This window comes from Acomys russatus, chromosome 17 (genome assembly GCF_903995435.1).
Source record: "Acomys russatus chromosome 17, mAcoRus1.1, whole genome shotgun sequence".
In the NCBI taxonomy this organism is placed as follows: domain Eukaryota; kingdom Metazoa; phylum Chordata; class Mammalia; order Rodentia; family Muridae; genus Acomys; species Acomys russatus.
Genome location: NC_067153.1, coordinates 63,959,138 through 63,985,243, shown reverse-complemented (window position 1 = coordinate 63,985,243; position 26,106 = coordinate 63,959,138). Strand labels below are relative to the sequence as shown.

Sequence of the window (26,106 nt, the reverse complement as noted above, 5' to 3'; positions counted from 1 at the left end):
CGGAGGGGAGACCCCCGCCACTAATTGATGAGGGAGGTTCTTGCTCGGGAGATGGGAGTCCTTCTAGGTCCTCGCCTTACCCAGCGTACCCCTATCTGCTCCACCTTCTACCAGACACCCTCCGAGAGTCCCCCACCCCAGGGCGTGTCACTTCCTCCTCTGTAGCCTCTAGATCTGTGCACAAAGGCTGCTGCTACCGCCACCACCAGAGGAAGGGCTGTTCCTAAGCACCTGTGAGTACCACCAGGGCGGCTGCCCACCCACCTCCTCCCCTCATCCTGGCCCACTCTTCCCTACCTCGCGGGACTCTGCAGTGCCCTGCCTGGTCTTGAGAAAAGCTGCAAACCTCTTTCTGTGTTCCTGTGGTCCCCATTCTGTCCTCCTCTGCTGCCACAGTCCCCTGCTGTACATCTTTGTTTCCCCGGTGGAGCCAGAGGGAGGGAAGGAGGTAGAGCGTGATGGTATGAGTGCTTTCCACGGGCTAAGGCTTCCGCTGGTGTGGGCTTCTCCCAGCATCTCCTGTCTATCCCTGTCTGCTATCCCAGGATTCTTCCCACTTGGCACGTCCATATTCATGGTCTACTGAGGCTATTTATTTTTTAATATTTTATTTAATTTTAATTTATGTGCATTGGTGTAGGGGTGTCAGATCTTGGAGTTACAGACAGTTGTGAGCTGCCATGTGGGTGCTGGGAATTGAACCCAGGTCCTTTGGAAGAGCAGGCAGTGCTCTTAACCACTGAGCCATCTCTCCAGCCCCTACTGAGGCTATTGATACCAATAAAGTTAGTATCGTCAAAGCATAGCAACATTCATAATTATTTTAACTATGCGTCTATGGGCTAGGGCCACAGTTCACCAGCCTAGCTCGAGCAAGGCCCTGGGTGATCCCAGCGCCTACAGACATTTTTTTGCTTAGGTTTATAAGGAAGCATAACAGGCAAAGCTACCTCTGTTTGACAGTCATTGTGGGGGCATAGTGGAATGAGAACTGAGTCCAGAATTGGAATTAAAATTATTTGGTCAGAGGCCAGGCATGGTGGTGCACGCCTTTAATCCCAGCACTCAGGAGGCAGAGGCAGGCGGATCGCTGTGAGTTCCAGGCCAGCTTGGTCTACAGAGTGAGTCCAGGACAGCCAGAGCTACACAGAGAAACCCTGTCTCGGAAAACAAACAACAAACAAACAAACAAAAAAGATTTGGTCAGGGCTGAGCATGGTGACCCACACCTTTATTCTCAGCACTCAGGAGGTAGAGGCAGGCAGAACTCTGTGAGGGCAGCCTGATGTGGGCTGGGGTGGGGTGGGGGGTTAGGTGGGGTGGGGGTGGGAGCCGGTGGGGCGGGGGAGATGGTCAGCCAGGAGGCTTGAGCTTTGAGCTGCCTTAACTGCCCTGTGCCCTGGGCTTCCTTGGCTCCCCGCTGGGGGGCTTCAGTTTCCCTTTGCGAGGAGGGGGCTGAGGTAAAATGTCCCGCCTCTGATTAGGAGCAGAGAGAAGGGAGTAAAGCAAAGAACTGTGAGGTAGAGAAAGCAGCAGAGTGAGGCGCCCATGCGACAGGAAAGGGCAAGACAGGGTCAAGATGAACAGATTGCCAAAGAGGGTGGGGGAGGCCATGCATGAGTTCAGAGCCCCCTTTACGGGAGATAAGTGGACTTGATGTCTCTGTCTTGGGAAGGAGGGGGGTAGCTGTGGGCGGGAGCAGTGGAGGTAGATGAGTCAAAGCTAAGCTTTGCGCTGCAGTCTCTGACCACAGCACAGAAGGCACGAAGGTCTGAGGTTTTCGTTGGGGCTAATAGAGAGCAGGAGGTCTGTATTGTACCTCAGCCATCTGAGGTCGCGTGGGGCGGTGAGCAGGAGGGGTGGTGCTCAACGGCTCAGTGTACCCCACCCTTTCCCCAGACTCCCCATAGAGACATCAGCACCTGAGATGGACCCCAGGCTGAGGCAAGTGGGGAGGCTTTCTGTCTGGCCTTTGTGTGACGCTGGTGACCTTGGGAATGCCACAGCACAGTCCCTGGCGAGCTTGTTGTCAGCACAAGCTGCCAGCTGACGCCTCATGTCTTCCAGAGGGTTCCTAGAGACTGCCTGCCCCATGTGACGTGATGCGCAGGTGTTTCCCTCCTGTCGTTATTTGTAATAGTAGATGATTAGAAACTCTTAGCCGGGCGTGGTGGCCCACGCCTTTAACCTCAGCACTCTGGAGGCAGAGGCAGGAGGAGCTCTGTAAGTTTGAGACCAGCCTGGTCTACAAAGCGAGTCCAGGAAAGCCAAGATTACACAGAGAGAGAGACTCTGTTTCAAAAAACAAACAAACAAACAAAAAAGAAACTCTTAAATTAGCCTGGCACAGTGGTGCACGCCTTTAATCCCAGTACTCGGGAGGCAGAGGCAGGTGGATCTCTGAGTTTGGGCCAGCCTGGTCTACAGATAGAGTTCCAGGACAGCAAAGTCTACACAGAGAAACCCTAACTTGAAAAATAAAGCAAACAAACAAACTCTGACAGTTCAGTGCTTGACAGCATTTCAGGGGACTTGGGTTTGACTTCCCAGCACCTGTGTGGCTGTTCACAGTCGTCAGTAACTCTAGCTCCAGGTGATCTGATGTTCTCTTCCAGCCTCTGAGAGCACCAGGCACGCACATCGTGCACAGGTATACAGGCCCAAAAAACACCTGTACATATAAAATAAATAACAACAACAACAACAACAATGTTTATTATTATTATTATTATTATTATTATTATTATTATTATTATTATTATTATTATTATTATTATTTTGGTTTTCCAAGACAAGGTTTCTCTGTGTAGCCCTGGCTGTCCTGGACTCTCTTTGTAGACCAGGCTGGCCTCAAACTCAGAGAGATCCACCTGCCTCTGCCTCCCAAGTGCCGGAATTATAGGCGTGTGCCACCACACCCAGCTGGGCTTGATCAAGTTTTAAAATTAACTAACTAATTAAATTTTGCTGTGTAATCTAGGACCTCACGCATAATCATGCTTTCTACTACTGAATCACAGTCCCAACCACAGAAAGTTTGTCTGGGCGTGGCCACTCACACCTCTAATCCTAGCACTTGAGAGGGCAATGCAGAATTGCCACTAGTTCAAGCCCAGCCTGGGCTACACAGTGAGGGTCAGGCCAGCCAGGTCCCTGTCTCCAAAACACCGAAACCAAAGCAACAACAGAAAAACTACCGGAGAGCAAGTTTAGTATGTAAAGATGCCTGTAGCTAAGCCTCATGAGCTGCCCCTCTTCTTGACCTCTGACCCCACACATGTGCTATGACACGTGTGTGCTCCCCGCTGCCACTTATACAAATGAGCATAAAACAGAAAAGAACCTAAGCTACTTGTCAAGCTGGAGAGCCGCTTGGTGCCGAGGGGCACCTGCTGTTGCCGAGGACCTGGATTCCGCTTCCGGCACCTACACAGCGGCTCACAACCATTGCCCTGGTTCAGCTGTACTCTCTGTCTGACCCTTCACGGGCACTGCATGCATTCGGTGCACACATATACACGCAGGAGAAATACCCATTCACATAAGAAGAAGTAAATAAATAAATAAAAATGGGGCTGGAGAGATGGCTCTGCTGTTGAGAGTGCTAGCATTTCTCCAGGCCTTGGGTTTGGCTTCCGAGGCAACTCAAAACCACCTGTAGCTCCAGTTCTGGGGGATCTGATACTCAATTCTGCCCTGGAAGGAACACCAGGGACACATATGGTGCATAAACATAATAATAAAATAAAAGACGAGTTCCAACATCAACAAGACCCTTGTCAGCAGACATCCGTTCTCTGCCTGCTGTGCCCACTGTAGAACCACTCTCCTCTAGTGTGTAGCCCTTTCCTTTCTTCCAGCCTTCACGTATTTAGACTTCAAGGCTGCCGGATAGTTATTCAACTCCTTCACCCTACAGATGTGGAGATTGAGGCCAAGGGAGGGAGAGAGGGAAAAGGAAAGAGACAGAAACAGAGAGAGAGACACAGAGAGAGACTGAGAGACAGAGACAGATACACACACACACAGAGACAGAGACACAGGGAGAGAGAGAGAGACAGAGACACACAGAGAGACTGAGAGACAGAGAGAGAGACACACACACACACAGACACAGAGACAGACAGAAAGAGACAGAGAACGCCTGACATGCTATAGAGCCATTCAGGGGTCTAGGTGGGATAGAATCTTGCGCCTCCCATTGGTTCTGCCTTCACTGCAGAGCTTGGACTATTGGTGGAGATCTGATATAGCCAGGCGGTGGTGGCGCACACCTTTAATCCCAGCACTTGGGAGGCAGAGGCAGGTGGATCTCTGTGAGTTCGAGCTAGCCTGGTCTACAGAGTGAGTCCAAAACAGACAAGGCTAACACAGAGAAACCCTGTCTTGGAAAATCAAACAAAACAAAACAAAACAAAAAGTGTATGTTTGTGTACCTGAGTGCAGGCCCCATGGAGATGCAGTCACAGCAGCTGTGAGCTGCTTGAAGTAGACTGGGTATAGAACTCAGGTCTTCTAGAAAAAGTCTGTGCTTTTTTTTTTTTTTTTTTTTTTTTGGTTTTTTTTTCGAGACGGTCTCTCTGTGTACCCTTGGCCAGCTTTTTTTTTTTTTTTTTTTTAAAGATCTTATTTATTTTCATTTTATGGATTTTTTTGTTTGTTTAAGGTTTTTTGTTTGTTTGTTTTTTGGTTTTTGTTTTGTTTTGTTTTTTTGCTTTTTCAAGACAGGGTTTCTCTGTGTAGCCTTGGCTGTCCTGGACTCACTTTGTAGACCAGGCTGGCCTCAAACTCACAGCAATCTGCCTGCCTCTGCCTTCCAAGTGCTGAGATTAAAGTTGTGAGCCACCACACCCGGCTGTTTAAGGGTTTTCAAGACAGGGTTTTTCTCTGTAGCCCTGGCTGTCCTAGGCTCACTTTGTAGACCAGGCTGGCCTTGAATTCACAGAGATCCACCTGCCTCTGCCTGCCGAGTGTTGGGATTACAGATGTGTGCCACCAACATGCTCAGCTATTTTTTTCCGTTTTTGGTTTTTTTGGTTTTTTACTGTATGTGTGTCTGGGCGCTACATGCGTCCCTGGTGCTCTTGGAGGCCGAAGAGTGAGTTGGATCCTCTGGAACTAGAGTTGCAGAAAGCTGTGAGCTGGCAGTGCCGTGCGAGTGCTGGGAGTGGAACCCGGGACGGTAGGGCAACCTCTGGAAGAGCAGCCGAGCCATCTCTCCAGATCCGCAGCTGTACTCCTCACCACTGGGCACCTCTGCAGCTCACAGGCCACCGTGTCCACCCTGGGTACCTGAGGTCTCCACCAAGGAAGACAGGTCTCTGGGAGCCCTCCCCTGCTCTGGAGGCAGAGGCAAACTGATCTCTGTGAGTTCGAGGCCAGCCTGGTCTACAAAGTGAGTCCAGGACAGCCAGGACTATTAGACAGAGGAACCCTGTCCCAAAAAAACCAAAACCAAAACCAAACAGAAACAAATAAAAAAGCACAGACAGATGTGAAACTCTGAGGAGAGAAGATGGAGTTGGGGTTAAGTTTGGCAACCACAGGTTGAGTTCAGAGAACCAGAGCTTGGGGCCTCCCTGACGACCCGTGTGTCCGTCTTTATGTCCTGTTGCAGGCCATGCTGGATTCTTCAGCCGTTATCATTTTTCTGCTGGTTCTGGGCGGAGGTGAGAGTGAGGTCGACACCAAGATCACAGCCTCCGGGGAGGCCACACCATGGGAGGATCCGGACTTGCCTGTGCCAGGGTCCTGCCAGCCAGCTCCTTCCTGCCAGGAGTGCATCCTCTCACATGCCAGCTGTGCATGGTGCAAGCAACTGGTAAGGATGGGTGTGTGGCCTTGTGTGTGTTTGTACAGCCTGGCCGTGCGTGCATGCGTGCGTGTGTGCTGTGTGATCAGGCTTGCGAGTTTTCTTGTGTGATTGAATTTTGGCAAATAGGACTCCGATGTGCTTCTTGTATGTACGCAAGTTTCTGCACGTATGTGAGCAGAACCTGTGACCCCGCGCGCCCAGGGGAGGGTGTCCTTGTGGGAGTTCATACTTATGTATGTGAGAAAGTGTGCTGTCCAGTTAAGGGTTCTGTGACACAATGCCACTGACCAAATGTCCTAAGCAGAAAAGTATTTCTTATGAGTCCAGAAACTTATTCAGGAGCGAGGTGCCGGCTCAGTCGGGTCTCCCTGGAAGGGTTTTTCCTGACTTCGAGACGGGCTACCTTCTTGCTGTGTTAGTACATGGGGAGTCGGGGTTTGGGGGCCCTCTGCTGTTGATTCTTGCCTAGAACACTTATTTTATGTGTGTGTGTGTGAGAGAGAGAGTGTGTGGTTGTGCGCCCTGTGTCTGCAGGCTCCTGTGGAGGTCAGAAGAGGGTGTTGGACCCCTTAGAACTGGAGTTCCTTGTTGTAAAGCACCATGCGGGTGCTGGGAACTTGAACTTGGGTTCTCCGGAAGAGCTTTAAGTGCTCTTGACCACTAAGCCACTCACTTCTCCAGCCCCAGCCGTCACATCACAAGGGTCCCACCCTCGTGACTTCACCCAACCACCCAAAGGCCTCATCTCGAATACCAAAACATTGAGAATTAAGAATTGCCGGGCGTGGTGGCACACGCCTTTAATCCCAGCACTCTGGAGGGAGAGGCAGGTGTGAGTTTAAAGCCAGCTTGGTCTGCATGGTAGTTCCAGGACAGCCAGGGCCACATAGTGAGGTCCTGTCTCAGGGAGTAAACAAGTAAATAAAAAACAGCACTCGGGAGGCAGAGGCAGGTGAATTGCTGTGAGTTCGAGGCCGGCCTGGTGTACAAAGTGAGTTCAGGACAGCTAAGGCTACACAGAGAAATGCTGTCTCGAAAAGCAAGCAAACAAACAAACATAAATAAATAAATAGAGAAGCACAGAGAATGTGGAGGGAGAATCCTGTCCGTAGCAGAGAGTGCATGGAGGGGGAGCTTCTGAGTCTGTCTCAGGCATGTATGTGCAGATTGCTATGTCCCAGCATGCAACTTGGCCTGGAGAAGGAAGTAGGTGAAGGCTTAAAAAAAAAACAAAACCAAACCTGTGTGCTTAAGGTGAGAATGGTTGGAGGAGGCTAGTGGGAAGGCTTGGGGTCCCTGAGGGGGCAAAGGAGGCTGGGAGAGTGTATTCCTCGCAGGTCAAAAAAAAGCTGTTCTTTGTAGAATCCTAAAAGAGGAAGTGGTCGCAGAAGAGCGTCAGAGGCTCTGCCTCTCACAAGAAGATGCAGAGTTAGATCAGAGCGGGCTTGCTAAGACACAGGGCACACTCACAGGCAGCCATGTTTACTGCCGCTGAGAGGGCCCAAGAAACTAGTGCTAGCGGAAGGTTGGCAGTGGTTAGAGGGCCTAGGCTCTGGGGACCAGCCGCCGCCAGTCTGTGTCTACCGCCTCCATCCCTAGACTAGGCCTGGCACCCGTGCCCACTGAGAAGCCACCTAACCATTTCCTTCCCCTGCGGCTTTCTAGTCCGTGCAGGGCATTGGGGGGGGGGGGGCGGGAGCGAGAGAGGGGGTGGTGGGAGGGAGGGTCTGTTTCTGTCCCTATCCTCCTCCTCCTTCCCAGAAACTGAGAGTGACTGACCCCCACCCCCCCATCCCTGCTTTCCCTTTTTGATGAGATCACGCACATACTCAGAGGAAGTTGGACTCCCAGGTCCTTTTTCTGTAGCTTGAGGTCTCTGAGATCTTCCTAGTGAGGAAGTCTGTGGCTCTAATGAGGACAGGTGGGTGGCTGCGGGAAAGGGGAGCTGAGATCAGGAAACTCGGGGTGGGGGAGTTGAGGGGGGTGCAGACTGCTTACAGGAAGTTGGGCGCTGATGAGGAAGAAAGGACAGTCGATGTGCCACAGTGGCTGCGGGGGGGGGGGTGGTTAGCGGACTGTGAGAACCAATCAGGGCTCAGGGAGGCTAGCTGAGACCTGAGCGAGGGGTGTGTGTCCAGATGACTGCGGGGTGGCGGCGGGGGGGGGGGGTGTTGCAGGGTGGGGTTGACAGCCGGGCTGCGCTTCCAATGCGCCTCGTCTTGGGTGCAGAACTTCACGGCCTCCGGGGAGGCAGAGGCGAGGCGCTGCGCGCGGCGGGAGGAGCTCCTGGCCCGCGGGTGCCCCGCGCAGGAGCTGGTGGAGCCGCGCGGCCGCCAGGAGGTGCTGCTGGACAGGCCACTCAGCCAGGGCGACCGCGGCGAGGGGGCCACGCAGCTGGCCCCGCAGCGGATCCGAGTCACGCTGCGGCCAGGTGAGAGTCTCGGGGCGCCTGGGGCGCGCGCGCGGGGTCCGGGTGGGTGGGAGCAAGCCCCAGCATGGGCCTCGAATGCCCTGGGCTGCAGAATCGAGCTCCTCTTTCTTTGCCAGGGGAGCCCCAGAAATTCCGGATCCGTTTCCTCCGAGCTGCGGGGTACCCGGTGGACCTGTACTACCTCATGGACCTCAGCTATTCAATGAAGGACGACCTGGAGCGCGTGCGCCAGCTCGGGCACGCCCTGCTGGTGCGGCTGCAAGAGGTCACTCACTCAGTGCGCATAGGTGAGTGTGAGCTACCCGCCTGCCAGCTGCTTTTAGCTTCCACCCGTCGCCATAGACTCTCCCAGTATTTAAGGGACACTCTTCTAAGGGGGAACTGACCATAGGAGGACACGCTGAGGCTCAGAATCTAAGCGAGACTCTTCAGACTGTGCCAGCTGCCAACCTGGACACGGTCCTTTCTGCTACCATCTCAACCCAGTGTCTTTTGGACAACCTATAATGCTCCTGACTCACTTTTTTTTTTTTTTTTTTTTTTGAGACAGGGTTTCTCTGTGTAGTCTTGGCTGTCCTGAACTCACTTTGTAGAACAGGCTGGCCTCAAACTCACAGCGATCTGCCTGCCTCTGCTTCCCTAGTGCTGGGATTAAAGGCATGCGCCACCACCGCCCGGTGCTCTTGCCTCACTTTCTATAATGACTTTTTTTCCTTGCCTCTAAAGCACCTCCTTACCCGATGGTGGTGGTGGCGGTGGTGGTGGTGACAAAATACGCCTTAACCCCATCACATGGGAGGCTGAGGCAGAGCCAGAAGGGCCTCTGTGTTCGAGGCCAACTTGGTTTACAAAGCCAAGTTCCAGGACAGCCAGGACCATACAGAGAAACCCTGTGTCAAAATAAACAAGCACCCTCTCCATGCCACCTGCTGCTTCTACCCACTTGACCTTGCCCTCCTCATCCTCCAGCAAGGGTGGCCTCGCCCCCCCCCCATGGGTTCTCCTCTTCATCTCTTCCCTTCCCACCCTCCTGAGCTGGTGCTGCCACATTCTTGTCCTCGCCAGGTGCCTACCTTCCTGTCTTAGTTCTGCACAGGCCTCCCCTTCTTCCCTGCTGATGGCACGCCCTCATTGCTCCCTGCTCTCAGGTTTTGGCTCCTTCGTGGACAAAACGGTTTTGCCGTTTGTAAGCACAGTGCCCTCCAAGCTCCAGCACCCGTGCCCCAGCCGGCTGGAGCGCTGCCAGGCACCCTTCAGCTTTCACCACGTGCTGTCCCTCACTGGGGATGCCCAAGCCTTCGAGAGAGAGGTGGGGCGCCAGAATGTCTCCGGCAACCTGGATTCACCTGAGGGCGGCTTTGATGCCATTTTGCAGGCTGCCCTCTGCCAGGTGAGGAGATGAGAGGCGAGTCCGGAGCTGGGAAAAGAAGAGGGGGTGGTGGTGCATGCCTTTAATCCCAGTCGGCAGAGGCAGGCAGATCTCTATGAGTTGCGGGGGGGGGGGGGGGGAAGAAAAGAAAAAAGAGTCGGGAGCTAAGTCCCAGGAGCTGTCTGCGGTGGATGTGTGGCACACGGGGGTACACTCAGATCATTTCACAATGGTTTGCATGTTTATCTTAGTTATCTGGGACTCTGGGGTAAACCGTTTTGAAGATGAGGCACTTTTCCTAGTTCACAAGAGGGCATCCATTCACAGCAGACTTGTTTGGGGGCGGTGAGCAGGTTTCAGAGAGCTTGGGGCAGTGACCCCCCCCCCCGCCATTTCCTTTGAGGGGGATGGCTCGAATGCTGTGGCCAGGCACACAGATTGCACCCTTCCTCTCCCCTCCCCCCCAGGAGCAGATTGGCTGGAGAAATGTGTCCCGACTCCTGGTGTTCACGTCAGATGACACATTTCACACAGCGGGGGATGGGAAACTGGGTGGCATTTTCATGCCCAGTGATGGGCAGTGCCATTTGGACAGCAACGGCGTCTACAGCAACAGCGCAGAGTTTGTGAGTCCTCCCTCGGCCACCAGAGCCTCTTCTCTTCCTTCAGGACCCCTGAGTCTTACAGTCCTCCGGGAAAAGCATCCTCTGACACTGTTGTCTTCCTCTCCCTACCTCAGGACTACCCCTCTGTGGGCCAAGTAGCCCAGGCCCTCACTGCTGCGAACATCCAACCCATTTTTGCTGTGACCGGTGCAATTCTGCCTGTCTATCAGGTAAGAGTTGTCCGAGTTGAGGCTGCCTGGTCTGTGCCATCATTTCTCAAGCCCAGACCCATAGGAATCCATTCTCTCTCTTTTTTTAAGATTTATTTATTAAGTATATAGTGTTCTACCTACATGTAGGTGTGCATGCCAGAAGAGGGCATCATATCACAGTTTAAGATTTTTTTTTTTTTTTTTTTTTTGGTTTTTTGAGACAGGGTTTCTCTGTGTAGCCTTGGCCATCCTGGACTCACTTTGTAGACCAGGCTGGCCTCGAACTCACAGCGATCTGCCTGCCTCTGCTTCCTGAGTGCTGGGATTAAAGGCGTGCGCCACCACGCCCGGCTTCATATCACAGTTTAGATGGTTGTGAGCCACCATGTGGTTGCTGAGAATTGAACTCAGGACCTCTGGAAGAGCAGTCAGTGCTCTTAACCTCTGAGCCATTTCTGCAGCCCGAGTCTATTCTCTCTCTCTTTTTGTTTTGTTTTGTTTTGTTTTGTTTTTCAAGACAGGGTTTCTCTGTGTAGTCTTGGCTGTCCTGGACTCACTTTGTAGACCAGGCTGGCCTCGAACTCACAGCAATCCGCTTGCCTCTGCCTCCTGAGTGCTGGGATTAAAGGCGTGTGCAACCACTGCCAGGTGCGCAACCACTGCCTGGCTCGGAGTCCATGCTTTTAAAGGTGTATTCATTACCACCCTCCCCTCCTCACAACACAGGAGCTGAGCCAGCTGATCCCCAAGTCTGCTGTTGGGGAGCTGAGCGAGGACTCCAGCAACGTGGTGCAGCTTATCATGGACGCTTATGATGTGAGGGGAGACGGCTGAGGGTGGGCACGGGGAGGGAGAAGGCCCTTTTGTGGCAGGGCATAACTACAAGGGCAAACCCTGCCAACACGAATTTCTTAGCCATGGTGAAGAGTCCTGAGACAGTATTGGCCTCCCCAGAATAAGCAAACTGACAGGAGTCTGCCTGTTAGATCTTACACACACAGGCTGTGTCCTGGGTAGGGTTTGCATGGGCTTGTCTCACTGTCCCAGAGGCCTCTGGCTCCTGTGTGTTCCAGGATGGTCCTTCTTTCAGAAAAGACTTCTAACTGGGCGGGGTGGCAGGGAACCCCAAGGTGACAAAGAGAGGACTAGGGGTGACTGTGAGGGTAGGAAGTGGGGTGCGCTGGGGGTGGGGGTGGGGCTGCTTTCACACGGCTACCCCCTCCCTCGCTTTCCACAGAGTCTGTCATCCAGGGTGACTCTTGAGCACTCTTCGCTCCCTCCAGGAGTCAACATCTCCTTTGAATCTCACTGTGGGGGCCCTGAGAAGAGGGAGGGTGAGGCTGGGGACCGGGGACAGTGCAACCATGTCAGAGTCAACCAGACGGTAAGAGCCCGCCGGGATAGACACGTGAAAAGTGACTGTGGAAGTGGGACACAAAAGCAGGAAAATATGCGGGGGCAGCCATGGAGGAGGGGTAGGCGTTCACTGGTTCTTAGCTTACTTAGTTCTGCAGGTCAGTGGGCTGGGTGTGTACAGCTTTGCCCGGCCTGCCTATCTTCAGGTGGACTTCTGGGTTACTCTTCAAGTCAGTCGCTGCCTCCCGGAGCCCCACCTCCTACGGCTCTGGGCCCTTGGTTTCTCTGAGGAGTTAACTGTGGAGTTGCACACACTGTGTGACTGTAACTGTGGTGACACCCAGCCTCGGGCTCCCTACTGCAGTGGTGGCCAGGGCGACCTTCAATGCGGCATATGCAGGTGAGGGGTTTTTGTTGTTTTTGTTTCTCTCTCTCTCTCTCTCTTTTTTTTCAAGACAGGGTCTCTCTCTGTATCCTTGACTGTCCTGGACTCGCTTTTGTAGACCAGGCTGGCCTTGAACTCACAGCAATCCGCCTGCCTCTGCCTCCCGAGTGCTGGGATTAAAGGTGTGCGTGTAAAATTACTTTCGTTGCTACTTCATCACTGTAATTTTGCTAGTGTAATGAATCAGTGTAAACACCTGTGTTTTCCCGTGGCCTTAGGGACCCTCCGCAACAGGGCCGTTACACTCTCAAAGGGGTTGCAACTCACAGGTTGTGAACTGTTGGTCTGGAAGGCCTCACAGTGCAGAGTGGCTGAACTCTGACCCATCTCTCTCTTTTTCTCCACTTCCCCCTCCCAGCTGTGCCCCTGGCCGCCTTGGTCAGCTGTGTGAGTGCTCTGAAGCGGAACTGTCCTCCCCAGATCTGGAGTCCGGCTGCCGGGCCCCTAATGGGACAGGGCCCCTCTGTAGCGGGAAGGGACGATGCCAGTGTGGACGTTGCAGCTGCAGTGGACAGAGCTCTGGGCGTCTGTGCGAGTGTGATGATGCCAGCTGTGAGCGCCACGAAGGCATCCTCTGTGGAGGTACCTACAGCCCTTGGGAGAAGGGAAGGGCACGGGGGCTTAGGGAGCAGGTGGACTGGCCTGGCACAGGTGGGACTGACCGTAGCGGCATGCTTGTGCCAACCGTGCGGGAGAACAGCGATCACCCTCTGCGCGGGTTCTTCCCCAGGCTTCGGCCACTGCCGGTGTGGGGTGTGTCACTGTCATGCCAACCGCACGGGCAGGGCGTGCGAGTGCAGCGAGGACGTGGAGAGCTGTGAGGCTCCCAGAGGAGGCCTCTGCAGTGGCCATGGTTCCTGCAGATGCAACCGCTGCCACTGCCTGGATGGGTACTACGGGGCTCTGTGCGACCAGTGCCTAGGCTGCAGGTCACCCTGTGAGCAGTACAGGTGAGGCCTCCTCGGCTCCTCCATCCTGGGGGCTGGGGAAGTGAGGCGGGCTGAGAACTCCTGCCTGCCGGTTCTCCTTGAAGGGAAGGGCCGGTAGGTAACGGCTGCCCGGATACGGACTCATCGCCGTCCCCGACAGGGATTGTGCAGAGTGTGGGGCGTTTGGCACAGGCCCCCTGGCAGCCAACTGCAGCATGGCCTGTGCTGGCGTGAACGTGACTTTGGCCTTGGTCTCTGATCTGGACGGCGGCTGGTGCAAAGAGAAGACGCTAGACAACCAGCTGTTCTTCTTCCTGGTGGAGAACGTGGCTAGAGGAGTCATGCTGAAAGTGAGACCCCAAGAGAGTAAGTGGGCAGAGGCGCCATGAACGTGGTTAAGTGGGGTCTGGAAGCTTACTGGGCGATGGGCTGGGTTTGAAGCAGAGCCACAAAGCTAGGGCAAAAAAGACAGAGTGGGCGAGAGCACGGCCCCAGAAGGGGAGGACAGCCCTCGGGCTCTGCCGGGTACCCTTTGGGCAACTATGGGTCGGTCAGCTCTTGTGCCTCGGCCCCACCAGAGGGAGCAGATCACACCCGCGCCATCGTGCTGGGCTGCGTAGGCGGCATTGTGGCAGTGGGGCTGGGGCTGGTTCTGGCTTACCGGCTCTCCGTGGAGATCCTCGATCGCAGAGAGTACAGCCGCTTTGAGAAGGAGAGGCAGCAACTCAATTGGAAGCAGGTGAGGGCAGCTCCTGGTACCTCCGCCTCAGCTTTCCCTCCAAGCCCCGCCCCCTCGGCGTACCCAGGCCTTGTAGAATGGCCTCGCAGGATGGGGAGTGCGCCTGAGTTTTCCTTACAATGTGTTTTCCCACAGGACAGCAATCCTCTCTACAAAAGTGCAGTCACAACCACTGTCAACCCCCGCTTCCAAGGCCCATCTCTCTGACCCAAGAAGCAGACTCACTTAGGACTCTGGTCTTGGAGGACAATGGTGACAGCAGAGCAGGGTCTGTCAGATGCCACTGCCGAGTGAGTGGTCATCAGTTTTTTCAGTGGCCTTCAGAGGGCTGCTGTCCACTGCTGCAACTGTCCCAACCTCATGAAGGGCTCTCCCACAATAAAGTCTTGCTTTAGACTATGGCCTCTACTTTGCTTCACCCCAAGACAAACAACAACAACTCAAAAAAACAAAACAAAAAAACCAGACTTTGTAGCCTAGGCCTGTTTCTGTCGTGTGATCTGGGAGGGCCTGGGCTTGTGGAGTCTCAGGTGCTGCACATGCTCAAAGGGCCCTCCTAAGGGGCCTTACCTGATTCTGGCAGGTGGCCGAGAGCCTTGTTCTCAGCAGAAGCGACATGCTTTTGCCTCTACTTGTTGCTTCTCTATGGAGAAAATTTGTTTTAACAGGAGTTTGCTCTGTTCCAAGTTGTATGGTGGCTATATTGAGTGAAGAGAAGCAATCTTATATGGCGTAGTGGTGCACGCCTTTAATGCCAGCACTTGGGAGGCAGAGGCAGGAGGATCTCTGTGAGTTCATGGTCAGCCTGGTCTACAGAGTAAGTCCAGGACAGTCAGAGCTACACAGAGAAGCAATCTATTAAAACCACTCTGGCCTTTGGTAAAATAGCTTCCCCAACAAATCAGGTCTTCTCAAAGAGAGATGGAATGTAGAAAAGCGCCATCCTTTTTATTTAAATATCCTAAATATATCACGAACATACACTGCACTTTAATGGTAAAAAGATACAAGTTTATAACATCTTATAAAAACTACATTAAAAGTGATCTTGTTCATTTGATAGTCCCCTCCCCCATAGCAAAATAAGTATATTAAAAAAAAAGTGGAGCACGGTAAGAGGGGAATTGAAGATAAAGAGCCCAGGGCCACAGCAGGGGCAGAGGGAACCTGGGGAGAGGGTTAGAACTGCAAACTCCACTCACCCAGCCCTCCATGTCAAGCCATGGAGCAGTCAGTAGCTAAGTGATGACAAGAGGCTGTTGGGATGCAAAGGACAGGAACCAGCGCGGGCAGGACGGCAGGGCCTGGTGCTGGAGTCCACCCAAGGGCCGGCACTACTCTCCCCCCCCCCCAACCCCACATTCACATTTTGATGTCCGAGCACTTGCCCTCTCCTCACGTCCCACTTCTATGCTCACCTGAGACATCTGTCCAGTGCTAACACCAGCCCCAGGACAGGGGGCATCAGGCCCAGGAGCCTTTGCAGCTGTTTGTGGTTTCCCTGTGGCTCCTGGGCCCTTGGGTGTTCTATTACTCTTCACCCCAGAGTCTGTCTGTCCTCAACCATTGCCAACTTCTGAGCCTCTCACGCCCAGGCCTTGGCAGTGCGGTTCTGGTTGGGCCATCTGTACACACATCCCCAAGTTCTCCCTCCCGGCTTCCACTAAGGCAGGAAGCCAAGGTCTGCAAGGCCTGTGCTGACCCAGTACACAGACCCACACACACCGAGGCATGGGTCGGTCTCAAGTGGAGGGAGTGATCCCACTTCCAAAAGCATCTGTGGTTGAACATCTTTCTCAACATAGCCTTTCCCAGAGTTGAAAGGTAGAAAATTCCAGGCCAGCAGAACCTCTCATGAAGGTCCTGGTACACGCAGAGGCACCTGGGGCCACAGGGCAGAGCGAGGCCTGAGGTGCCAACTATGACCAGAATGAAGCCACCAGACACAGCAGCGAGCGTGCCTCAGACCCCTCACCAAGGCTTTCAGAGGGAAGTTGAAGGCTGTAGCATCTTCCCTTCTTTTTCCCTTTAGTACTTTTTGCCCTGGAGTTGTGGCATCCCATCCCCTGAACCATCGGAAGAGGCCACAGCCTACCTTGCTGTCTGGCTCTCACTTGCTAGGTAAGAACTTCTTCCTGGAGGCTGCCACCCCAGAGTCCTACTGCAGCGACAGCTGTATGCACAGGTATGCCTCCATGATACACCTGAAGTGCGGCCCCTGGGGTTGGGTAGCACTCAACAAAATCCCAAAACAGCAAGAGTTACCTCACTTTAGGAATACATGTTCGTAAGCCCCTGCATAGAGGCACTACAGCCAGTACTGCTGAATCAACCTAAAAACAACACGACGACGACGAACCCCAAAGCTTTCTGGGATAAACCCCTCTGTTCCCCTGTCCTCAGCAGCTTTGGAGAGGCAGACCCTTCAGGTCTGAGTGGGAAAGCTGCTCTACGCTTTCTGCCCTCTAAGTTGGTGGCCAAATTTGGGTCATAATTTTCATCCCTTCCAAGCAAACAAACACAAGCACTCACAGTCAGACATAGACACAAATCTGATCACTTCTTCGGGGGTAGACAAGATAGGGGAGGGTTGGAATAAGCAGACATGAGGTGTCTTCCTGCAATCTTTCCTCAGCAGCACCCCAGCCCCAACTTTGCCAAGCAGGGACGCCTATCGAGAGGGAGCCAAGAGCGAGTTCTTTGGGACTGAAGACAGACCAGACCAGACTTCCATGTGTATTTGAGCAGTCCCAGGACTCCAGAGGGAGGCGCTCTCTCACAGAAACCACAGTTGTCAGCAAAACTCTGGACTATGCTTGGTTGTCCTAAGAGAGCACAGGGGTCAGCCCACTGCAGCCCCCCAACTCCCTGCCCAACTGCTGCCTGGTGTTTGGAGTCAAGGACAGTGAGGTAGCCACAACCATCACCAAGGCCAACAGCCCAGAGAAAAGGGCTACGTGTGCCACCCCGCCCAAGTTTCCTCCAAAAGGCACTTGAGCCGAGCCCATCAGGCACTAGTGTTGCACAAACCGTGAGAACGCCCACGGCACAACACTGCTAATCGTGAGGAGAGAAAAGGTCTGCCCACTTGTGTCGTATCGCATGTCTGTCTCTCCAGCGCCTCCTTTTGTCCTCACAGTGTATGTGCAGTCCAGCCCTGGTCCTGTTTACTTTCAGACAGGAAGTAAGGTGTGGGATGTCAACACCGAGGGCCTACAGTAATAACAAATGGCTGGAGCAGCCAGTCCTCGATTTGCCTAAGGACTTTACGCCTCCAGATAACCTGTATCCCCAGTTTACCTGCTGAAATTGCTTTTGGATAAACAAAAACAAGAGCAGACAAACAAATCCCGTCCCAGTCCTTCCTGTTTCAGCTGCCAGTTCCTGTCCAGGGTCGTGGGGACACTTCAGTCTTGGCTGTGCACCACTGAGTCCCCACCTCTGACCTCAGCTAGCGGTCCAGGGATGAGCTTCCCGGCCCGGGGATGCTGCAGGGACTTCCCCGAGATGCTCATAGTGTCAGACTATTTACAGGGCGGATGCTCGCTCCTGCTCGCGGGGGACAGGTTCCGAGGGAGCGGAGGTGGGGTGGCGGGACCATCAGAGCAGAGGGGTGAGCTCTTCCGGAGACGCTTCCCATCACGCCCACCACCTAGGGCCCCTTGAGCCTACAGAGAAAACTGCCCATCAGACGTCTTGGACTGGCATCCTTGGCACATCCGTTTGTGTCTCAGTAATCGGTCTGTCCGAGAAAAACACTGTGAAGAGAGAGGACTGAGTTACAAGAGAAATCAGTTGCCGTGGCGCCTTCCTCAAAGAGAAGGCGTGTGCTAGGCTCTTGCTCTCAGCATCTAGAGCCAGAGCACACAGTGGTTAGGAACCAGGCTCGTGCTGCTGGGCGCGGTGGTGCACGCCTTTAACACCAGAACTCAGGAGATAGAGGTAGGCACATTTCTGTTCATCTGAAGCTAGCCTGGTTTACAAAATAAGTTGTAGGATAGCCAGGCATGTAGACAGACCCTGTTAACGCTGGTCTAGGGCTGGAGGTGCAGCACCTGATGCCCTGAGTTTGAGCACGTACACCCTACAAATGGGGTGTGCTGCTGTCACCTGTGACGTGAGCGCCTGGACTTGAAGGCATAAGACCAGAAACTCAAGGTCATTCTTGGCTACACAGCAAGTTGGAAGCCAGTGCGGGTACCTAGGACCCCACCTTAAGAACTGGGAGCTGGGGAGGATGACCAGCTGGCTCAGCAGGTCCAGAAACAGGTCGGCCAAGCCTGATGACCTGCATCTGACCTCTAGAACCAACATAATAGAAGGAGATTGCTGAAAGCTGTCCTCTGACCTCCAGCCCTGTGCTGCACATGGAAGAGCAAATGTTACAGTAACCACAAGAAGCCAGCACTAGGGAACAGAGGCCTGGGCTTCTAGTGCCAGCTCTATCACTTAGTCATGTGACAACGGGCAGATGACCTGAGAGCCCTGAACTGGTCTGTTCATTCGAAGGAACAGGTGAAAACATCCCACGGTGAGTAGCTGCCTCGAACACTTACTGTTTACTATGCCTCAGTGCAGTCAACCCCAGCAGGAGGCTGCGCCCGGCAGGCACTCGCTTGGAGACACCCACCGCTGACTGCCCTCACATTTTTGTCTTAAGGCTTGTACACTTCTAGGGCCTAAGGACACAGTGGAAAACTACACAGATGAAAACAGTCTTTGCCTATGTTTCTGTGAGACGGGGCTTGCTGTTTAGTTGGGGTTGGCTGAGAACTTCTGATCCTCTTGTTCTGCCTCCTGAGTGCTGGCATGATTGGATGTGCTACCAAACTTGGCTCCTGTGTGGGGTTTTCACTCTATTGTTTTGGCTTTGTGACAGGCTGGGCTCAGGCACTTGTGAGATGCTGGGCCGCAGTTAGGTGCCGTCACCCCCAGTAGCGGCTGTCACTGTAGCATTCTGAAGATTCGGCGTGAATGTGGAATACAGTTAAGACAGAGCAGAGCACCAGGGAGCACTGGTTCCTATCACACGTGTCTCCCTTGGTCCTCACACAAATACATCCTCACCCGATCAGATACTGGACCCCCAGGGCAAAGATTCCATCTCTTCCTGCAGAGCCCAGAGGCTTGGATGGAAGACCAGAGAGCCTTATCTGCTATGTCATGGGGAAAGTTAACTTCCCTCAACTTCAGTTTCCCCATTATGTGGAATGAGGACAGCACAGCTACAGGAAGGAGGTAACCTCAGATTCACACATGCCGGCCCTCCGCAAATTCTATGTCAAGTTTGCTCTCACAAGTACTCAAGAACTGATATTATCAGGCAGAGCTCGGGGAGTTTGACGCCAGCCTGGTGCGCACAGCGAGCTCCAGACAGCCAGAGCTACATAATGAGCCCCTGTCTTGGGGGGGAGGGGAAACACCCCCAAATGACATCATTACGATAACCTAACAAGCATTCCGCATGAGCCGCTCCGTAAGGCCAGAGAGAGATCTCTTTCCGGGGTGCTAACTGTACTGTGGAGCCTCTCCACCAGCCAGGAAGGGGCTGGAAGTTTCTGTGTACTACTGTTTTCCAGCGTGGTGACAGCGAACCTTACCTGATGACATCGTTCACACTGGTAAGGCTTTTCACCACTGTGTACACGCTTGTGGCGTTCAAGATGGTACTTCTGGATGAAACGCATATCACATACGTCGCACTCGAACGGCTTCTCACCTGGCCCGGGGCACAAAGAAGTGAGTGCCAAGGGAACTTTATGGTACGGACTACACACTGCAGCTGTCTTCCAGACACTTAGTGATCATAACCATGCAAGACTGCTGGTCTCAGCGACAGCAAACGTAGACTCATGCAAGCCAACCCTCTGCCTCCACCTCTAACCCTGTCCTGGAAAACAAAGCCAGCAGGAGGATAAGCTGCAGACTCCGTCCCCATGTGGCCAGCTTTGAGTACAGAGACTCACCAGTGTGAATCAGGACGTGCCTCTTGAGGTGGTAACTGCTCCGAAAGGCTCCAAAGCAGTGCTCACAAATAAAGTTTTTGGGAATCTTTACTTGAAAAGAGCCATTTTGTTCCACCACCACCACCTGGGGGAAACAACCAGGCACCGTCATGTGAGCGTCGCTCTGCCCTCTCTTCCCACAGACTGCTCTGCTCTGCTTCAATTCCAGCCGCTAGACCGAGAGCCTCTCTGATGCTGAGAAGGTTGTGCCCCGTCCCATCCCTTGAGCTAAGAGCCCTGAAGGGAAGAGGAGGGACCAGAGGAGCCAGCACCACTTCAGTGTGAGTGAGCTGGGGTTCGCCTGCTCCTGCCACAAGAGCACAAGGCACACTCCCCACCTGGACCAACTGTGGCCTTGGATGAAGTCAGGGCACAAATCCGCTGGGGAGTGATGTGAGTCATAGCGGCAAGAAAAGGAGCCGACTCCACTCCCAACTGTGAGAGCTGGGGCTCACCCCATTACCTGCCTTTTTAACAGTCTTTTTTGAATGGGAGGCCTCGGCCAGGCTGTCGTCGTCTTTGCGGCTGCGCGATTTATCACCGTCTTTCCGGTGGCCCTTCAAAGACAAGTCAAATCTAAACTTACAGTCCATTTTGGAACACAGGAGGAGAAACCAAACGCAGCCTCACGGTAAGCTGTTCATAACGGAGAGTCAAGCACCTGCGTCCTCTCCGCACAGGACGTCCCTGGCCTGAGGGTCTAATAGGCACACAAGAACCTTCCTTAGCGCCACACACACACTCACTCTCTCTCTCCCAGCTGGGTCCTGGTTCCCCACTTCCCTAAACAGAAGCACAAACCACGCAGGGAGCAGCCACAGCCTGGTGCCTCCTGGCAGACAGCCTGGGCCACCCAATCCCCAAGCACCACAGGGACTCAAGTGCTGTACCTGAGAGCACCTCAGCACATCAGGGCTACCTGCCCGCTCGCCATTTTCGGCCTGCTTGCTGGCAATCTGGCTCAGCATCATCTTCTTGCTGGCTGCGGTGGGAACCAAACTCACACCTGCTAGGCCTTCACAAGCCAGAAGACTTGCCTATGTTGAAAGGAGATGAGGTGTCAGGTCACCTGGGAGGGCAGAAAGCAGGCTGCCATCTCAACCGACCTATGTCTTCACCCAGCAACAAAGTGCTTCTCTCCAGGAGACGGCCCCTCGCTGTCAAGCCTTGCTTCCTTCAAGCCCTTCCCGTCTCACCAGGACTTTGCATCCCTTAGCAATGAAACACAGATCCAGCTAATAACCAAACAGTAACCTGTGGTTATGATACCAAATAGTGTGTGGGCTACACATTACTCAAGGCAATGTGAGTTTTAACTGTAGGTATGAGGTCTGTCCCACTGAAACTGGACATTTCTGGGGTGACATCTTCCTTCTGAATACCTTTGTTTTTTTTGGGTGGGGGTAGAGGTTTCAAGACAGAGTTTTTCTCTGTGTAGCCTTGGCTGTCCTGGAACTCACAGCGATCCACCTGCCTCTGCCTCCCAAGTGCTGGATTAAAGGTGTGCACCACCACACCCGGCTGTTTTTATTACTTTCACCTATTTAGTGTGTGCGTGTGCGCTCACATGCCAGTGGCACAGTACATGTTAGGTCAGAGGAGCCAGTTTTCTTCTCCCACCACGTGGCGTCTAGGCCCTAATCCTATCCTCAGGTTCACAGCAGGCTCCTTCCCCTGCGGAGCCATCTTGCAGAACCTCCTCTTCTACTTTTTAAAGATTACTATTCTTTATTTTATATGTGTGCGCATGTGTACGTGTGTGTACGCATGTATATATGGACGCAGGCTATCACACGGGCAGGTGGCTAAGGAGGCCAGAACAGGGCATCAGATGCCCTGGAGCTGACGTTAGGTCAGCTGTGAGCTGACTGGTGTGGGTATGGGCCTGAATTTGGGTCTCTGGAGGTGCAGAAGTGCAGCACAGCCCCCACTCCAGATGTCAGCTCTTTACTTCCTACCAGGCTAGTTCTTCACTTAAAATTTTTAAAAAAGATTTATTATTTATTTTTATGTATACAGAGCTCTGTCTGCATGTACATCTGCAGACCAGAGGAGGGTATCAGATCACATTACAGATGGTTGTGAGCCACCATGTGGTTGCTGGGAATTGAACTCATGACCTCTGGAGAACAGTCAGTGCTCTTAACTGCTGAGCCATCTCTCCAGCCCATTCACTTAAATTTAAATTCCCTAAGTGCTGTCAGCTATAGCAAACAAAACCACCAGATTCTAGAGCTGAACATATAGTTTCCTTTGACCACTCAGGCTATTAATTTTATTTTATTTATTTTTTCAAGACAGGGCCGTGGCTGGCCAGTGGTGGCATATGCCTTTAATCCCAGCACTTGGGAGGCAGAGGCAGGCAGACTGCTGTGAGTTTGAGGCCAGCCTGGTCTACAAAGCGAGTCCAAGACAGCCAAGGCTAACAAAAAGAAACCCTGTCTTGAAAAACAAAACAAAACACACCAAGACACACACACACACACACACACACACACACACACACACACACACACACACACACGACAGGGCTGTGTAGCCCTGGCTGTCCTGAAACTTGCTCTGCAGACCAGGCTGGCCTCAAACTCAGAGATCTACCTGCTTCTGACTCCCCGAATGCTGGGATTAAAGGCGTGCGCCACCACACTTGGCTCTCCACTTTTAAGCCATTTGTATGTGTGCTCTAAATAAAATTTATATATTTTATTTCTTTCTTTTTTTTTTTTTTTTTTTTTTTGTTTTGAGACAGGATTTCTCTGTGTAGCCTTGGCTGTCCTAGGCTCACTTTGTAGACCAGGCTGTCTTCAAACTCACAGCAATCCGCCTGCCTTTGCCTCCCAAGGAATGGGATTACAGGTGCGTGCCACCACGCCAGGCTTTCTAAATAAAGTTTAAAAAGTTAATTAGGGCCAGTTGTGGTGGCATATGCCTTTAATCCCAGCACTTAGGAGGCAGAGGTAGGCAGATTGCTGTGAGTTCAAGGCCAGCCTGGTCTACAAAGGGAGTCCAGGATAGACAAGGTTACATAGAGAAACCCTGTCTCTAAGAAGGAGAAAAAAAAAAGTTAATTAAACAGAGGCGCTTTGGGCTGGAGAGATGGCTCAGAGGTTAAGAGTACTGGCTGCTCTTCCAAAGGTCCTGAGTGCAATTCCCAGCAACTACATGGTGGCTCACAACCATCTATTATGAGATCTGGTGCCCTCTTCTGACCTGCAGGCAGAATATTGTGTACATAATAAATAAATAAATAAGTAAATAAATAAATCTTTAAAAACAAAACAAAAACCCCAAAACAGGAGTGCCTTAGGAAATAACCCTGTTCACTACTACAGCCCTTGAGCTGAATTTATGGACCGGTACTCCAGAACAGATACTTTTCTTACTAAAGTAAGTCTTTTAAAGAAACCCCTAGATCAATGAAAATATTTTCTTTTGGACAATCACTGTGTCTTGGGACCCCTTAATCTCATATCCATGAACTCTGAAGCGAAAAGTCCAAAGTTAAAAACCTTGGCTCTGCTGGTTGGGCTGAGCGGCTCTGGGCATGTCTCTACCTTTGAAGCCTTGCTTCCCTCGAATGTGAAATGCCAGTCAGAGCGCCTACTCTCCCAGGGCCAAGGAGACGTAAACACAGTGCTGTGGAGTTAGCTGCGAACACACAAAGGAAGAAAAAACCCAGAGGCGTGCTGCAGCACTTGGAAGAAAGCCAATCCCACTCCAATCAGGCTGCCGTCCTGGTGAGACCAGGAGAGGTTTCCTCAAAGACAGCTCAGAGAAGCACACAGCTTTCCACTCGGAGGACCACAGCCGCCCCTGTGGTCATCTTGTCCTCCCAGTCCATCTGCTACCTTCAAAATGACAACTACTTTCGGGGCAGCACTTGTCTGCTGCTGACACTATTTAGGGGAACCCCACTTGGGGGAGGGAAGGGGGGGGACAGGGACGACAACGTCTAACTCCTCAGAAAGGCACAAAAAGCTGACTTCTCCGGAGACCCCACCCACCCACCAATACTGCCCTGCCTCTCATATGATCCCCATTTCACCCTCTGCTCTAAGACCAGTGCCCGTTGTCCCTCTTCCATCAAGGCAGGTCCACTCTGCAGTAATGAACTCTTTTAACCAACAGATTCAGCTTCCAGGATCAGCCAGCCAGTATGCAAGACATTGTGACTGTAAGGCTAAATTAGACTGTTTTTCCACCCATCCCCCTCCCCACAACTAGCCTGGAAGCTTACTGGGGACAAGGACAATCTTATTCGTCTTTGTATTCCAAGCACAATGCCTTGCATGTAATAGAAGCTCAATAAAATTCCTGTTGAAAAAACAAAACAAAAAACAAAAACACCAATGAAGTAGTCACCAGACTATTGACTCCCTTACGCCCGAGAGCTCCTGAGTACTCAAAGTACACTGAGCACCAGGCGCTTTGCTGGCGGCCCCGTGGGGGGCCTGTGGTGTGGCCTACCTCCTTCATTTGACTGGAAGCTCCCTGAAGGCAGGGGCTGAGGCCTGTCTCCTTTCCTTCCTCTAGATCGCCCCCTGGCGCTTAATACAGAGCTCGGCTCACTGGGGACGGCCAACATTGTTGACTAAGGCAGAATTCAAGAGTGACACTGCGTACCGGCTTCCCAGTGAACGATCTTGAAGGAGGGCGCTAGAGCCTTTTACCTGAGCCATTGCTGAATTTTCACTTAATGAACCCAAAGTTCAGAAGTTCTTTATCCAGCTTTTATCCTTAAGACCCAGCTGTTTGAAGGTCTGTCACCAAATCACAGTAATGGCTCCTTGCTGCTCTTTCAGTTCTGTTGCCATTATTGACAGAGCTGCCTCTTTGTCGTCTTCTCAAAAGAATTTAAGTGTCCTCCAAAGGGAAACCGGCTGTCCCCAGAATCCCGCGGTCTCTCTCTCCCTGTGACTTCTGCCTGTTGTCTGAAGAAGCAGCCAGAATCTAGCGGTCTTGGTTTACCCAGGTGAATTCTGTCGGTGAAGCTCCAGGTCTGTCCCAGACACCTGAAACCAGAAAGGGGCATGAGGCCCTGAAGTGCAACATCCTCGGGCCACAACTTATTTTGCTGGGAGCCCTGAAGCTCAGGAGGAGCTTTCTAGGCCAGTAGAAGAGACTGGCTTCCGGGGCCAGAAGGAGCAGCCAACAGGAGCAAAAGCAAAGTTGGGCCTCCTATAGGGAGGCTCTGCCAACGGGGTAAGTGCTCGGATTTGCCATTTTAGGGACAGAAAAGGGGGCGGAGGCCCTTTGGGGCTTTTGTGCGGAGTGGGCCGGCCTGCAAAGACCTGGCACTCCACCACAGACGCAGGCAGGGAAGCAGACCGCGCGCGGTGCAGGGAAGCTCCGGGAGGTGGGGGCGGGGGGTCCGCGGCTGCGCGCCGGGGCGGCTGGCGGTGCCCACACGTGAACGCTCCTCCGAGTCCGCCCGAGGGTACGTAAATTCTCCGCCGCGGAGGAGGGAGGGAGGGAGGGCGGCAGGACCGGCGGGCACGCTCTCCGCAGGCAGCCGCAGCGCGCGGGCCAGCCCGGGAGCGCCGAGCCCCGCGCGCGCTCGCGCGCCCTGCCCGGTCCCGTCCTGCCCCGCGTGCTCGCGCCCGCGCTCCCGCCGAGCCCCCTCTCTCCGGGCGGGGGGCGGGGCGGAGGGGCGGGGGCGGCCCTGCCGTCGCGGCCCCCTCCCTCCCTCCCGCCCTCCGCCCGCTCCCCTCCCCCTCCGGGCGCGCGGCGCCCCACGGCCTGCGAGCTGCCCAGCCGCTGCCTCCCCGCGGCGCGCGCCTCCTCCTACCTGCCCCGCGCGGCCTCCCGCCGTCCGCTCTCCGCCGCGCGGCGCCTCCTCCAGGCTTCGGGCGCGCCGTGCCAAGCCCCGCGGCCGCCGCCGCCCGCCCGCCCGCTCGCCCGCGCCGGGACCGAGGCAAGTTTACAAACACCAACCCCGGGCCCGTTTCCCCGGAAGCACTTCGCCCTCCCCCTCGTCCTCTTTGCCGGGCGGCCACATCCACTTCCGGGCTCGGTAGCCTGGACGGGAGGAAGGAGGTGTGTGTTGGGGGGGTTGCGGGTGCAGGGGAGGGGGGGAACCTTCCAAAAAGGGGTGAGGCCCGGGACGCGCGGGGCGCTGCAGCTGGCGAGTGGGCGGGGTGCCGGCCCGGAGGACCGGAGGAGGGCGGTGCTAAGCGTCGCGCATGCGCGGCGGCGCGGAA

General features: G+C 53.7%; 2 protein-coding genes across 7 annotated transcripts; one reads left to right on the top strand and one right to left on the bottom strand.

The window, feature by feature from the left end:
* The first annotated feature begins 33 nt into the window (after positions 1–33).
* Positions 34–14,313, top strand: Itgb7 (integrin subunit beta 7). Its single transcript, XM_051160421.1, has 15 exons — positions 34–233; positions 5,618–5,821; positions 8,045–8,246; positions 8,363–8,533; positions 9,395–9,636; positions 10,083–10,241; positions 10,355–10,450; positions 11,159–11,248; positions 11,670–11,816; positions 11,995–12,188; positions 12,592–12,815; positions 12,964–13,183; positions 13,323–13,528; positions 13,741–13,901; positions 14,037–14,313. Exons 2-15 carry the CDS (start codon positions 5,621–5,623, stop codon positions 14,106–14,108), a joined length of 2,385 nt encoding a protein of 794 aa, XP_051016378.1. The 5' UTR covers positions 34–233; positions 5,618–5,620; the 3' UTR covers positions 14,109–14,313.
* Positions 14,314–17,381: 3,068 nt separating this feature from the next.
* Positions 17,382–25,778, bottom strand: Znf740 (zinc finger protein 740). Of its 6 annotated transcripts, none has more exons than XM_051160409.1 (8): positions 25,695–25,778; positions 24,374–24,918; positions 24,144–24,220; positions 20,797–20,943; positions 20,374–20,463; positions 19,868–19,991; positions 19,502–19,620; positions 17,382–17,659 (listed from the first exon to the last, which is right to left on the bottom strand). In XM_051160409.1, the coding sequence occupies exons 2-8, from the start codon at positions 24,489–24,491 to the stop codon at positions 17,570–17,572; spliced, it is 765 nt and encodes a 254-aa protein (XP_051016366.1). In that variant the 5' UTR covers positions 24,492–24,918; positions 25,695–25,778; the 3' UTR covers positions 17,382–17,569. The 6 variants fall into 6 exon arrangements, with proteins under 6 accessions (XP_051016366.1, XP_051016369.1, XP_051016370.1 ...); XM_051160412.1 differs by lacking the exon at positions 25,695–25,778 and adding an exon at positions 23,416–23,554 and having other exon boundaries at positions 24,374–25,255; XM_051160413.1 differs by lacking the exons at positions 24,144–24,220; positions 25,695–25,778 and adding an exon at positions 23,416–23,554 and having other exon boundaries at positions 24,374–25,255.
* Positions 25,779–26,106: the final 328 nt, after the last annotated feature.